Source organism: Ambystoma mexicanum, chromosome 4q, assembly GCF_040938575.1.
Source record: "Ambystoma mexicanum isolate Mex_15411 chromosome 4q, UKY_AmexF1_1, whole genome shotgun sequence".
NCBI classification, from domain to species: Eukaryota; Metazoa; Chordata; class Amphibia; order Caudata; family Ambystomatidae; genus Ambystoma; species Ambystoma mexicanum.
In genome coordinates, this window is record NC_090928.1 from 447,921,135 (window position 1) to 447,934,366 (window position 13,232).

At 44.2% G+C, this 13,232-nt stretch overlaps 2 protein-coding genes across 6 annotated transcripts in view; one reads left to right on the forward strand and one right to left on the reverse strand.

The window, feature by feature from the left end:
• LOC138467780 (dynein regulatory complex protein 9-like) overlaps positions 1 to 13,232 on the forward strand; it is a 960,790-nt gene that overhangs the window by 882,774 nt on the left and 64,784 nt on the right. The window lies entirely within an intron of this gene.
• Positions 6,000 to 13,232, reverse strand: part of PEX13 (peroxisomal biogenesis factor 13) — a 531,904-nt gene continuing 524,671 nt past the window's right edge. The window contains exon 4 of the mRNA XM_069608022.1: positions 6,000 to 6,520. Within this exon, the coding sequence (XP_069464123.1) occupies positions 6,342 to 6,520 (179 nt within the window). The 3' untranslated portion in view covers positions 6,000 to 6,341. The remainder of the gene's footprint in view (positions 6,521 to 13,232) is intronic.

Genomic DNA, 13,232 nt, shown 5'->3' on the forward strand with positions numbered 1-13,232 from the left:
TCACCTGTTGACTTTCACAAGTCTTAATGCCTTTTTAAACAACACTCAGTGGACACCTCTCCGTCGGGTTCACTCTTGTCCTTATACAATGTTCCTAGCAATATCAAGACTTTCAGTAGTTGGATCTCTCGCTCTGAGGGTCTAATTTGTTCAGCATACCAAAATGACAGTTCCTTTCAATGGCACTTACAGTGATGATTCTTCACTCCTGGGTCCCCTCTTCCGGGCGTAGACCCTCTCTGATTTCAGTCTCCCTCCGTCGGCTTCACTATGACTGATTCACATGGTGTCTTTTTCCTTCACTTGTCGTGGGCGTTAGCTTTTCACCCCTTGATCCCCTCTTCCGGTTCAGACCCTTCTCGGCGGTTTGCTTCCCTCTGTCAGGTTGACTACGGCCTTTCAGAGAACACTTTCTCCTGTTGCATTCCCTTGTTCTTTAGGGCATCAGGGTTCACCCCTTCTTGTCAGCATCCCTCCATCTGGTTCACTCTTGCCAACCACAAAATGTTCTTTCAACTTTTCCCCTTAGCGGGATTCACTCCCCTTTGCTTTTTAATGGTTTGTCGGTCAAAGACTTTCGACTCTACAGAGGATTTTGCTAGACCCCTTTGACCTTCTGTTTTCAGCTCTCCTAAGGCCTTCTGGTATCGATAGTTTCAACAAATGTGGGATCATCCAGAGTCTCTCGAGTGACCACCCATGTGGTGTCAGACACTTCTGCAGTTGCTTTTCCCTTAATATTAACAGTTCTTTGAACTTCCCTTAAGTTGCTACTTTGCAGCTTTCCTTCAACAAAGTTCGATTTCTTATCGGTCTCCCCTCGACTCACCAGCTGTGATGAACCGCTTGGCTTTTCTTGTATCTGGAGTCAAGGATGGTACCATGATAGCAGGCGTCTCTCTTTCCTGCTTATCAGCGTAGGCATGCTCTGTATCCCGTTGACATCTGCTGAAACACTCTCTGCCTATTCTTCACAGTCTTACAATTCCTTGCAGGGAGGTTTCGCGGGTCTGGCTTGGAAAGGGCAAGGTTGCTTCTCTCCTTGTCGCCCCTTCATTTCTCGCAGCTTTTCTGCTCCTGTTGAATTGGCGTGCTTGGATAGCTGTGTCGTCATGTGGTCTGCCTTGCTCGTATCGTGCTCTCGTTCGTGCTCCACTTTTTATCACTGAGGGGAAGGGAAAGGGCCAACAGGTGTGTGTGATTCTGGTCAATTGCCTGACTTTGCCTGACCCTTTTGTTGGGACATGTTAGGTAAACGGCTCTGGTGTTCGTCTGTTGTCTTTCGTGGTGTGCAAAAGCGTTTTTGTCGGAAAAGGGGGGGCAGTGTTTCTGAATATCCTACGTGGTAGGATGGGGAAAAGGTGTCGAAAGAAGGGGGATACTGCTTCCTACCCTTTCGGTGTCCCACTTCCACTCCTCGAGGATCCCCCATCCAGGGGATCCTCCCTCACTGGTCCACCCCAGGAACTCGATCCAATAGCGATGGCCATGTCCTGACCACCTGGATGACAGACCCCCAGGAACTAGTCAGGGAGACACCTTCAGGTTTCTCACAGCTGCCATTCTTGTATTCCTTGTAATGCTATCACAAAGTCCTGAGTAACACGTGAATCATGGTGGCTAGCAATTATTGTTCCCATTTACAAGAAGGGAGACAAGTCATCACCATATTCTTTTCTTCTAATTTCACTATTGGCTGCCTCCTCTAAAACTTTGGGGAGTGTACTGCGTGGCCATCTAGTGGAATGGGTGAGGGTGAATAATATTATGGTGGATACTTGGCTGGGGTTCAGGAAAGGACTTGGTATACTAAATCAGGCCCTACATTTTATGTGGCTGACAGCAAAATATAGCATCTTAAAGGAGGGTACTGTTTACTTGGCCTTTATGGGCCTGTTCACCGCCATTGATTTGGTGAACAGTGAACTGCTATGGTCAATTTTGGTAGATATGGGCATCCTAGATGGGCTATTGAAATTGATATATTTATTTCACTCTAATACAGAGTGTGCAGTCTGTTATGAGGGAAGGGGGGGAAATTGCACATCACGTTTTAGGATGTATCGATGCCTTCGGCAAGCTCTCGCCCCTATTTTATTTAATTTGCATACAAACGCCCTCATTTCAATTTTAGAACAGTCTTCAACCAGTGTATGTAGGTGCCAGGGTTCCATGTCATTTAATCGCCTGTAATTTCATCCCCTGTCATTTTAGTGTGCACATTCCATCGAAAATGCTATTTTTTTATTTTTTGGGGGGTTCTTTTTTGGGGCGGTCCCCCCCCAAGCCTCCCTCCCACACTTATTTTTGATATTGCCTACCCGCCCAAACCCTTATCTGCCCTTTCTCACCAGCCCCCACCAAAAATTCGATGAGCACATTCGATGGAATGTGCACGTTAAAATGCCTGGGGATGAACATGCAGGTGAGGAAAGGGCGTTGTACCGGTACCAGAAGGGTTCCATGTTGGCTTATGACAATGATGTGGTGCTCCTAGCCCATACATTGAGAGCACTGCAAAAACTCCTAAATGACTATACTGATTTTATGACCCTCAGGAAACTGAAGATAAATGTAACTAAATCAGCAGTTATTATAACGGGAAAGGCACAGAAACTGCCAAAGGACTTCTTTGTGAATAGATCCCCATTGGGGAAAGTACAATATTTGGACTCTATGGTGGTTGGTTTTGCTGTAAACGACGTGGAAATAATCATATTGATAAACAAGCAATTAAAATGTCACAGTCGATTGTAGGGATCTTCGATTTGTGAGGTCCATAAGAGTGCATCCACCAGCAATAATGTTAAAGGTATACAATGCTAAGGCCCACGCAAATTGGTCATTATGGAGCAGAGATTTGGAATCTCATTGCAAATTGCAGACAATAGAAAATAAATGTGCTAGGTTAATCCAGACTCTCCCATAGAGTGCTCCCAACCTTTGCTGTACATAATGAACTCGGGCTACTCTTTATTGAAGATTATCATTAGATAGCACAGGTACTGATGTGGCTGGCAACATGGGCAAACGAGGAAGCCAGCCTCTCTGAATCGATACTTGCTGATGTTCTCGACCACGCTGGTGTACTTAAAATCAGATGATTTAGGCATGCAAAAGCTATCCTTACAGCCATACACGCTGGCTATTGGTATGAACATCCACACCAGATTGATGGCCATAGTAAAGAAAAGGCTAAGGCCTTGTTTTTTTAACCATTACCAGGGACAAAGGGAAATAGCAGAAAGGGGCATATCCTCGAACAGAGTTCACTGAGTAATAATGTTTCCTAGGAAATTGCACCGTACCTTGACTGGGGCATAGGTGTATCTCGACATGTATGCCTGGTTCGCCAATGGTTTGATTTTCTCCCTTTTGAACTCTCTATCTGGGAAATGGCATGGGCTAGGAATCGATTCCCACACCTGTCCTGTATGCCAAATGGATTGAAACGGTGGCTAATGTTTGATTTTCCTGTCGTCTTTTTCACTGCAATTCATAGGTTCCTGTTTTAAAATCAAGGCGGTTTTATTAATTTAGGTTGGCACTATTATACTGTTTACTGCAGCAAGACAAATGTATACCATGGGTACTTAATTTTTTCATTCTACAGGCATTGAAGCTGAGGAAGACTTACATTTCTGATCACACTGAGAATATCATTAGTACATAAATACATTAACATCATTTTTACCTTGATTTGTCAACTTTCATACACTTTTTATATTCTTAAGAAAGTACGCTAATTGCTAAATATTGATGGAATTATAGAGCCGCATTGGGTGAAGTTGTAGGAATTTTAATGTAATATGTGTCATGTTTATTTTAGTGTCTATTCTGACACAGACCACCCACAACTTGATCCATTTTACCTGCCTGTTTCGTAATATGCCCTTTCCCATTAAACTCTGAATGAAAGCAGATGCCCAGGTAATGAAATTCTTCAACGTTTTCTAACCATGTTTGGTCTGAGGAAAATGTATACTTTTTCTTACTGCGACAACCAATTTGTAGGACAAATGATTTACTGACATTGCCTTTTGACACCCTGTCCTTCATAAAGGCAAGTGTAGTCATCAATTAAAATGTGTAATGCTTCTGTGGTTATTAAAACCACATTGTCGGCATAAGCCAACATTGGCAATTTACGAGAGCCATAGGCGGGCAGATCAGTCAACACATTTTGTAAAAACACTTGTAGGTCTTTGGTGCACAAATTAAATAAGAGTGGGGAGAAAAAACAACCCGGTCTAACCCACCCTCTTAAGTTGAATCAGTGTAGTGCACCTACCCCTTCCATCATAACTCACTACCATCTCGTTTTTCATACTAATAGCAATATGTAATCTAAGAAGACCTACCAACATTCCCATTTCAATTAGGATTGTCCACAGCCGTTGCCAGCAGATAAAGTCAAATGCTGTGGACGAATCCATGAAAGCCAAATAGATTGGTGACCCTTGCAGAATCACATACATTGACAAAATAGAGCTTCCAAGCTTCATTTAACTGCACCTAGTGTCTCCCTAAATACTGACTGAGCGTCAGCCAATATATCTTTACTTTTGAGCCATTCCAGCAACCTATGGTATAACAAATGTCTTAATGTCTTTGATGATCCATCAAGCAATAAGATCGGACGGGAAGAGTTGGGTTCAGATGTGTCCCCCTTTTTTTGTAAAGGGATAAATATGGCTTTGTTCCAACTCCGAAGGATACAAAGTGCAGCTTTTATAATATTGAATGCAATGGTAAGTAACGGTACCCACACATCTGTTTTTATATTGAAATCAATAAGGAATCCGTCAGGCCCTGAGATTTTTTTTACATTTGTCAGCACCAATGGCTCAGTGACCTCACTAAGAGAAAATGGAGAACCTATATCCTCAATCATAGCTGTTGAAAAGTTCTGGTTGATAGACCCATCATGGGGTCCACTGCTATCAAACAGTCTAGAGAAATGATCTATCCATGCCTGAGCTTGTACATTTGTCGCTAGTTTGTGGTGTAGATGCAGGTTCATCCCCTGCGCCACCAAATGCCAAAAGGTATGTATGTGAGTTAGGGGCACTAGCAGCTCCGGCGATCTCTTCCCACTTGGTTGCTGCCATTGTGGCAATAGCGAACTTACAGGCAGATTTATACCTGTTTTTTTTCGCTCAGATTAGATCGATATTATCTGTATGGTATCTCATTGCAGCCCATACCTCATTCCTAGTAGCTCAACACCGTTCATTAAACCACCCATAACTCCTCAAGTTATGTGTTATGTCAGAACAAAAAACGTTTTTCACTGTGAATAAAAATACTGTTTTTTTGTTTTACTGCAAAAAGGGGTGCACCTCCTCTCGCCTACCCCATCCCACCTTACTATATACTTAACCCCCAAGCCCCATCTACCTGCTGGAGCTAAAAAAGAAATGAGTAAAACAGTTGTCAATTCACCCATAATTATTCCACTATTGGTTACCTGCTGTGGCAACCCGTTAGGAATATGTATTGTAAAAGCTGCCTAAATTTCATCCCACCTAATTAGCTGTGGCTGATACTTGAAATAAGCTAAAGCCGTTCATGCAGAGTGCTGCTATTGCTAAGAATCCTGAATTTCCAAGAACTGCAATATTAAATGAAACATTTCAAATGTGGTAGTCCTCCTCACCCTCCATTCACAGAGTAATGGCTCAACAGGGGTACCGTAGACGAAACTGAATGTGGAATGCTCCTCATAAGTATCACAACTGGTTTAGATCAATATCAATTGCCGAAATGACCATACGTCAACAATATGCTTCTTCCCCGATATCTCTATGAAGGGTATCATGCGTTTGGCAATCGGTAGTCATGGGCCCTGCCATAAGATGTTTGTTATTATTCTATGGCTCTAGTCTTTTTATTTTACTTCCCCAAATCACTAATGGGATCCAAGTTAAATTCACTGAATTAAGTTGAGTACTTTGAGGATTAAAGAATTAATTGTGCTGTACAAAAAACGGACAATATTGATGTGTTGAGTTTAATATTTACTTAGCCTACTTTTACTTTCACTTTATTTCCATTTTACTTTTTTGTATTTCATTCTGATAAGCTTTTGTCACATTAATCATTTCTTTTATATCCTTTCTTTTGTACTGGTGGGAGGATCCATCTTTTCATTTATACTTGATTTACTGTTAAATGAATTGTGTAGATTGTGTCCCGATAGGCCATGTTCTGATAGCAGCAAGCAGCAAATAGTCATGGGAATGGTGGTGGGATGGTGGGCTGCATATAGTGGTGGATATATGGTTGCAGATAGCGACAGGCAGATGCTGAAGCATGCGAGGCAGTTGTTGGTAGTAGTCTTAGAAAATAGATGATGGGGACTCCTGTGGTAAGGTGTAGATCCTCTGTCTCACTGCTTTACAGTTCTCGTTCCTCTTGCTGCACAGAGAACTCTGTTGACTGGAATGTCCAGTCTGAAGGCTCTGATGGGTTATGCTCTTGTGGATGGCTGACCTGGGTTTCAGGGGTCTTTGGTTGCCTGCAATGGTAAAAATAGGACTGGTTAGCATTTCTTTGAAGAGGGGTGGGTGATGCAAAGTTGTACCATTAATATACAAACAGGCACTTGGGGAGGGGGCAGGAGTTGGGGGGCCTCTCAACTGTCACTGTTCCCCCTGGTGTAGGACTGACTGGTTTCCACCCTCCTATGCCTCCCACCCCATGCTAAAATGAGGTTACCATCTTCACGTGACAAGGTCAGGTTACTGGCCATGTCCACCGCATGCAATGTTAAACATTTACAAAGCAATTATGCTTTACATTAGTAAAACTGAAGAGTAAATCCAGGTGAGATGCCTTTACTCTTCAGTTTTACTTTTCACTTTGCAAAAAAGTTAACACTGCCTGTACGCTTTACAGGCGACATTTACTAATGGATTCTGTGATCATTCAGAATCAGGAGACAGACAAGATAGCATTTTTGGTAACGTTCTTTTATTTGAACACCAAACGTATACTTTACTTATACTTCTCAGCCCTACTCTTCGAGAAAGTATTAAAAAAGGGTGCTCTTACAACAATAAACTGAGTCTGCCATGCAGAAAAACCTATCCTAACCTGCTGATTCCTGTTCCCACTATACAACTAAAAATAACCTAACTGATCCAAAGGGTCTTCTACCCAAATGATGGAATTGTGGCTGGTTTCGGACCCCACCATAGTATTTCTGTATCAGGAAAAAAAGGCGTCTCATCCGATACACAATTCCCCTCGAGACAGCAGCGAATGTCCCTTCCAACTTCCCCTCATGGGATTACTTATCAGTCCTTGGTTAGTCTATCTTTCTCCCTGGACGACCAGGGACTTTGGCCTATTCTCGGTCCTTCACCCTCTTTGAGAACCTATTGGCTTGTAAGCCCAGACCGGGCCTTTTTCTCAGTTTACCCTCAGTCCCAGGTTTCACATCTCTCCATGTGACTCGGTTTCTCTCAGCCCACCTTGGGGTCAAGTCTCCTATACCACATTTTAGGGCCTATTTGCTCTCTTCCCAGCTTCGGGTCTGGTTGCTCCCACCCCACCTTGGGGTCTGTTTGTTCTCATCCCGCTTTAGGGTCTGATTGCTTTCTCCCTGTCTTGGGGTTTGTTTTGGTCTTTCCATCCTCTGCCTGCTTCCTGGGAATGACTGCATCATACCTTCTCTCTCCATTGAGGCGGAGCTCACATCAGTCAGTGCAGGTTCTCTGCTCGGGTTTCTTCTGGCTGTTCCACTTGTGTCAGAGCCGACTCTCCAATACCGCTGCATTCCTGCAGGTTTTCGGCATCAGTTCATCATGGCGCTGTTCTGCTTGAGCGTTCAATGCTGCTGGAAACCCTTCGGGACTGGGCTTCTCCGGTCCCCGTCTCGGCAGATGAGCTGGACTATCCACTGGCTTGCCTCTGCTTTGGCCTGCTGCTGGGCACGTCCTCATGTCTCTCTGAGACATCTCCAAGGATGAGGTCTGCCCTCCTGTGCCACTCCACAATGGAAAATGGTGGCGTAAAAGCAATATGCGTTGGTTTTACGCCTCAATTTCCTGCTCAACACTGTGCAAAATGACTGTATTCTTTTCTCTGGGGGATAGACGGCCAACTCTTAAAAATGGCTTTAGTGTAACAGTATGGAGACTGCAGAGTTTTCTATTGCAGCCATCCTTTCTTCAGTTTCTTTCACCACAAAGCCCCTCATCTGCTTTTGGGACTCTTTCACTCGTCTGTGTCTGTTTCTCTATAGTCAATTTGAACAATGTCTATGTAGCTGAGGCACTTCTTTAGATAGCACAAATTTTTGCACAAAGTTAAAGAGTTGTAATTAAATCACTGTTGGGCCACAAGCTGTTAGGCTTGTGAAGGGTAGAGCTGGAATCAACTATGCAAGTCGCCGCTACTGCAAGTCTCAAGTGAGATAATGCAAGCTACAGACAAAAGATGTAAGTACCCCTTAGTCAAGACAGTACCTTAGGTTTGAAGAAGAGGATCCAGCTGACTTCTTTCCTTGTTGCAGGCTTGCAGTTCCGGTGTTCCTGGGCCTCAGTCGTGGGGACAAGAGGGAGGACGTTTGGAGGACTTCAGCACAACAGTTCGGAGGTCAGTTGCAGCTACGGGCTCTTTTCAGTTCAGCGGCACTTCGCGGTTTCAGCTACCAGCAAATAGCACCATGGCGATCACAGACACTCGATGGGCTTCCCTTGCTTCTGGAGTCCAGCACTCTGCTGAGGTGACTCGGGCTTGGGTTGTCCTGCTTCGAGAGGGTCCTTAGGATCTTCCTAGAGACCCCTGGCACTCGGTTCCAGCAGCAGCAAAGAAGTACAGCCAGTTGGGGAAGGTCCTCCAGCAAAATTCGTCTTGGGGTTAGTTGGTCCCACTAACCCAAGTGAAGAAGTTATCCGTTCCAGGCTTCTCTAGTCGATTCGAAATTGGAGCTTCAGCACTGCCGCAGGGCTTCACCAGGCAGTAAAACGGTCCAGGAGGGTGCAGCAAACTTCTCTTCCAGACTCCTTCATCGGATGTTTCGTCCAGTGGTCGACTCTGTCTTCAGTCCAAGAAACCTCACCTTTTATGCAGGTTTCTCCCATTCATGCACAGCCTAGCTGTCACTCACACATCTGGGTGGCTATCCTGCAAGGAAAGCCGGCCAGCCAATCAGTACTGGGTGCATTCAGGTTACCAGGAAGACTAAGGATAGGGAGTTTCGGGCACCTCCCTCGCTTCCTGCCCTGCCAGACACACTGGAGCCAGAGGCGGCTTCAGCACTGAGGTACGACGTCCTTTCATCGCCTGCTTTTACATCGCCAGGCTTTTAAACGTGCACATTCCATCGAATGTGCTCATCGTTTTTTTAGGGGGGGTGGGAAAGGGCAAATAAGGGTTTGGGTGGGTGGGCAATAGTAAAAAATAGGTGTGGGTGGGGGTTTGTGGGTGGACACCCCCCCCCCCCAAAAAAACACAAAAAAAACGATGACAATGGAATGTGCACATTTAAAAGCCTGGCGATGTAAATGCAGGTGATGAAATGACATGGAACCAGCACTGAAGCACGACAAAGGCAAAATGAACAAAAGGGTTAAACCTGGTGTGGCCCGCAGAGTAAAACCCAAGAAAGACCTCACAAGCAAGAAATGACGAAAAAAGAAGACCGGCCATTTTGACAAAATGGGCCCCCATGGGTGCTGTACTGCAGTTGAGGATTCGGCCTGCGGTAAAAACACACAATGGTAGGAAAAATAAACCACTGCCACCAGCCATTAAAAGTCGTAAGGGTAACATAAAAAATGTTACATGAGTAAGCAGACAACGGGGCTACTAAGTAACTCCCCAGAACTCTACATAAGATGGTGTGTGCTGGGTCTACCGAGAGAAAAAGGTAAGTAAAGTCAATTTCACTTTACTACTCTTGGAAACAGTAGATCACCCAAAAGAAGGTGTTTACACCTTAAGAGAAATCCAAAGGACTGCCTATGAGACTGCACTGAAGGTGCTGTGTGTCACCATACAAAAGTAGATGTTGATTGAGTTTGTCAGACTCCAAAAACAAAGAGAATACAGAATCCAAATCAGGTCAAAAATACATGAGAGAGTGAGAAAAAGGTCTCACTCACTCCAGGATAAAAATTAAAAGCCCTAAAGGCCAGCAAACGAGCTGAGGGTCTCTAATGTTGAAGGGAATTAGCACAAAAATTTTAATTCTCACTATCACCCTTGCTCATCATTTTTACACATCTCCATCTCTCCTTTCAATGTGCTGGACCAGGATAATAGATATGTACCACAATGAACTTCCACTGCTCAGTTCAGATCCGGCTCAATCAGTGTCTCCTACCTTTGGTGCACTCTCTAGGGAGTCTATTGATCAGTCCACGGTCCTGTTATTTCGTTTCCTATCACGACCTGATATCAGTAAGTAGTCCAAACTCCCCTTTTGTCCTCACCATTCACTGAGGACTGCCTCTTTTTGCTCAGTGCTGGTCCTGAGTTTTTGTGCAATTTACCCCACTGGTGCCATCCTATCAGAGTCAGGCATGCCGGTCACAGAGATTCCTCAAAGCCCTGACATTTCAGCCCACTCCCGTGTCTCAGGACATCGCTCCTTCTGTGCCTCAGGCTTTCCTCTATACTGGGCTGCCAATGGAGGAATGCTTTAGGAAGGGATTGTGGACCAAATTTGACATATTCATCTGGGGTGATGCGCTTTTCTCCTTTACACCTGTGCCTCTTCTCCACTGCGATTCTAAAGGACAACTATTCTGCATCCCAGACTGCTTGGGGGTGCTTTAGAATTGTTGCTGTTGTGATTCAAGAAATTGATGAGTCCCTTAAAAGGGGAATACCCTTGATAAGGAAATAGGGTAACATAGGCTGGCTGATTTTCATCGCTTAATGTGTGAGTGGAATGACTATATAGAGCAATCACAGTTTCAATGTACTGACTCCTGTACACATGCTAGTCTCCTGATTTATTTGTTTGCTTATATGTTTCAGAAAATATTATAATTGGATATTGGTTAGAAAGAGGGGTGATTCGATTTTGTATTGTGTATATCCTTTTATTGTTCACACCGTTTTTTAACAAATGAGAATAAAAACAGTTTGTAAAATAGAGTTAATTAGGTTAATCAAGAGGCTCTTTTGTGTTAAATGGTTTTGTTTTTGTTAACAATGTTTAACTTAGATTTCTATGATGTTTTACATTTTAACATGATTTCTTTATAAAGTGCTTTACACACAAAAACAAACCTTTTGATAACAGAAGGCTTCTACCATTTCTGCAGTCTTTTCCCTGGCCCACTTTGTCACTCCTCCTGTCTCCTCTACCCAGAGAGGTAGAAAGTGCTGCTCGAGAAGTGATATTGATATTGATTTTTTATTTCTATCGCGCTCGTGTTTCAGAGCGCGACAAGGCAAAGGAGTGGAACAGGGTAGAACAAAACAACGATCTTACTAGGCCCAGTGACATTGAGAACATGCAAGTGCATGGGAGAGGGGGAGGGGAAATGTGCATGGAAGGGGGAGAAGTGGAAAGTGCGGAGCAAAGGAGAACAGATAAATAATAATAAATAAATAAATAATAAAGGCAACAAAAGTGGTAGTGCAGCCCGCATATGGCAAGTGCTGGGGTTAAGGCAGCAGACAGGGTAGGTCTGATAAGTGCAGGAAGAAAAAGGGGAGGGGGGACTGTATGGGCACAGATACAGACCCCTGTGCAAGGGGTGGCCCGGAGGCAGTGCAGGAGGGTGGCAGGGTGAGCAGGTACCTGGGCACAGAGGACACAAGGGTTTCCTTAAGTCTGAAAGAGGCACTGGAAGTGGCTGTCCATGCCAGCACCAAGTTAGCGACTGTTGCCCAAAGCACCACCAGATGGGCCTTGCAGTTCCCTTGCTATTGCAAGAAGTCCCCTAGGCAAAGGTGTTTCCACCAGGGCTATTCCTGTCTCCAGGCCGCCCTTAGTCGGCAGATCTGTAAATCATGCTGCTTCTCCCCTCTCAGCCTGGTCACTTGAAGGCAGAGCAGAGACCTGATGGAAGCACTACACCCCCAGCTCTTTAAACTAAGGCATGTAAGTGGAATAGAAACATGTGCAGGCAGATGATATTCATATTGCGTTCAGGATCACAGTCTCATCTTTGGCTCCCATGTCATCTCCTGTATTTTTCCTCAGTATCCAAGATTGGATGATTGACAACAGTTTGTGCCTGAATGGTTATAAAACAGAAGTTATTCAGTTGAGGTCCTCCACCCCAACTTCTCTTTCTTCGCTTACGGCTTTCCTCTTTGGTGGTTCCGCCACCCCTCTCTGGATTGGCAAAAACCTTGTTTGTAATATTTGGTGGGCTCCTCCCTTTCTCCTACAAAATCCATGAGCTCATGAAGAAGTCTCATTTCATTCTGCATTCTCAGATGCATCACCCCATATCTGAACATTCCCAAAGAGCGCATTTGACCTCAGATTAACACTATGTTGGTAGCCTGAACCTATTTGTTCTCAAACACCCAATTCACCAACTGCAGATAATTAAAATGTAGCGTGTTAGTCTGGTCATGGGCATGAAACCTCATAGCCACACTACAAAGGCTCTCCCTGGCTTGCACTGGCTCCCTGGAGGCACCCTTATTGTATTCAAACTCTGTATCCCACACAGAGACTACTGGAACTTTGGCACTAATTACCCTATACTGAAGACAAAAATATACTACCCTTCAAGGCCCCTGTGATGTTTCACATACAGGACCCGTGTTGTTTCTTCCCACAGGGATCAGAAATGGCAAAAAAAATACTTGGCTCTGTGGGCCCCTCCATTTGGAACATCCCTCCCCAGGCCTTAAGATCAGAAATAATTATCTCTGCTTGAGGAAAAAACTCAAGACTTAACTTTTTCCAAAACCACTTGCCTTTTTTCATTTTGAGGATGTTATTCTTTCCTAGTCAAATTATTATCACACTGCCATGGATACTTTTATCTAACATGGCGCTTTTGCACTTGTTTACTGAGAATTTTCGTCCACTAACCAATGCGCTTAACTGTTATTGGTGTTGATCTTATTGCACTTTCCTGGTCTGATTATGTGTCTAAGATTAAATGATCAGCTGTCCTGTACCGTTCCATCTGCTTCGGTGGTGCTACTAAGCGACTCATTGCATTTGGCACTATATAAATCACCACTGAGAAAATACATAAATCCCCGTTAGACACTTGTCAGAGATATTTTGGATGGGACCT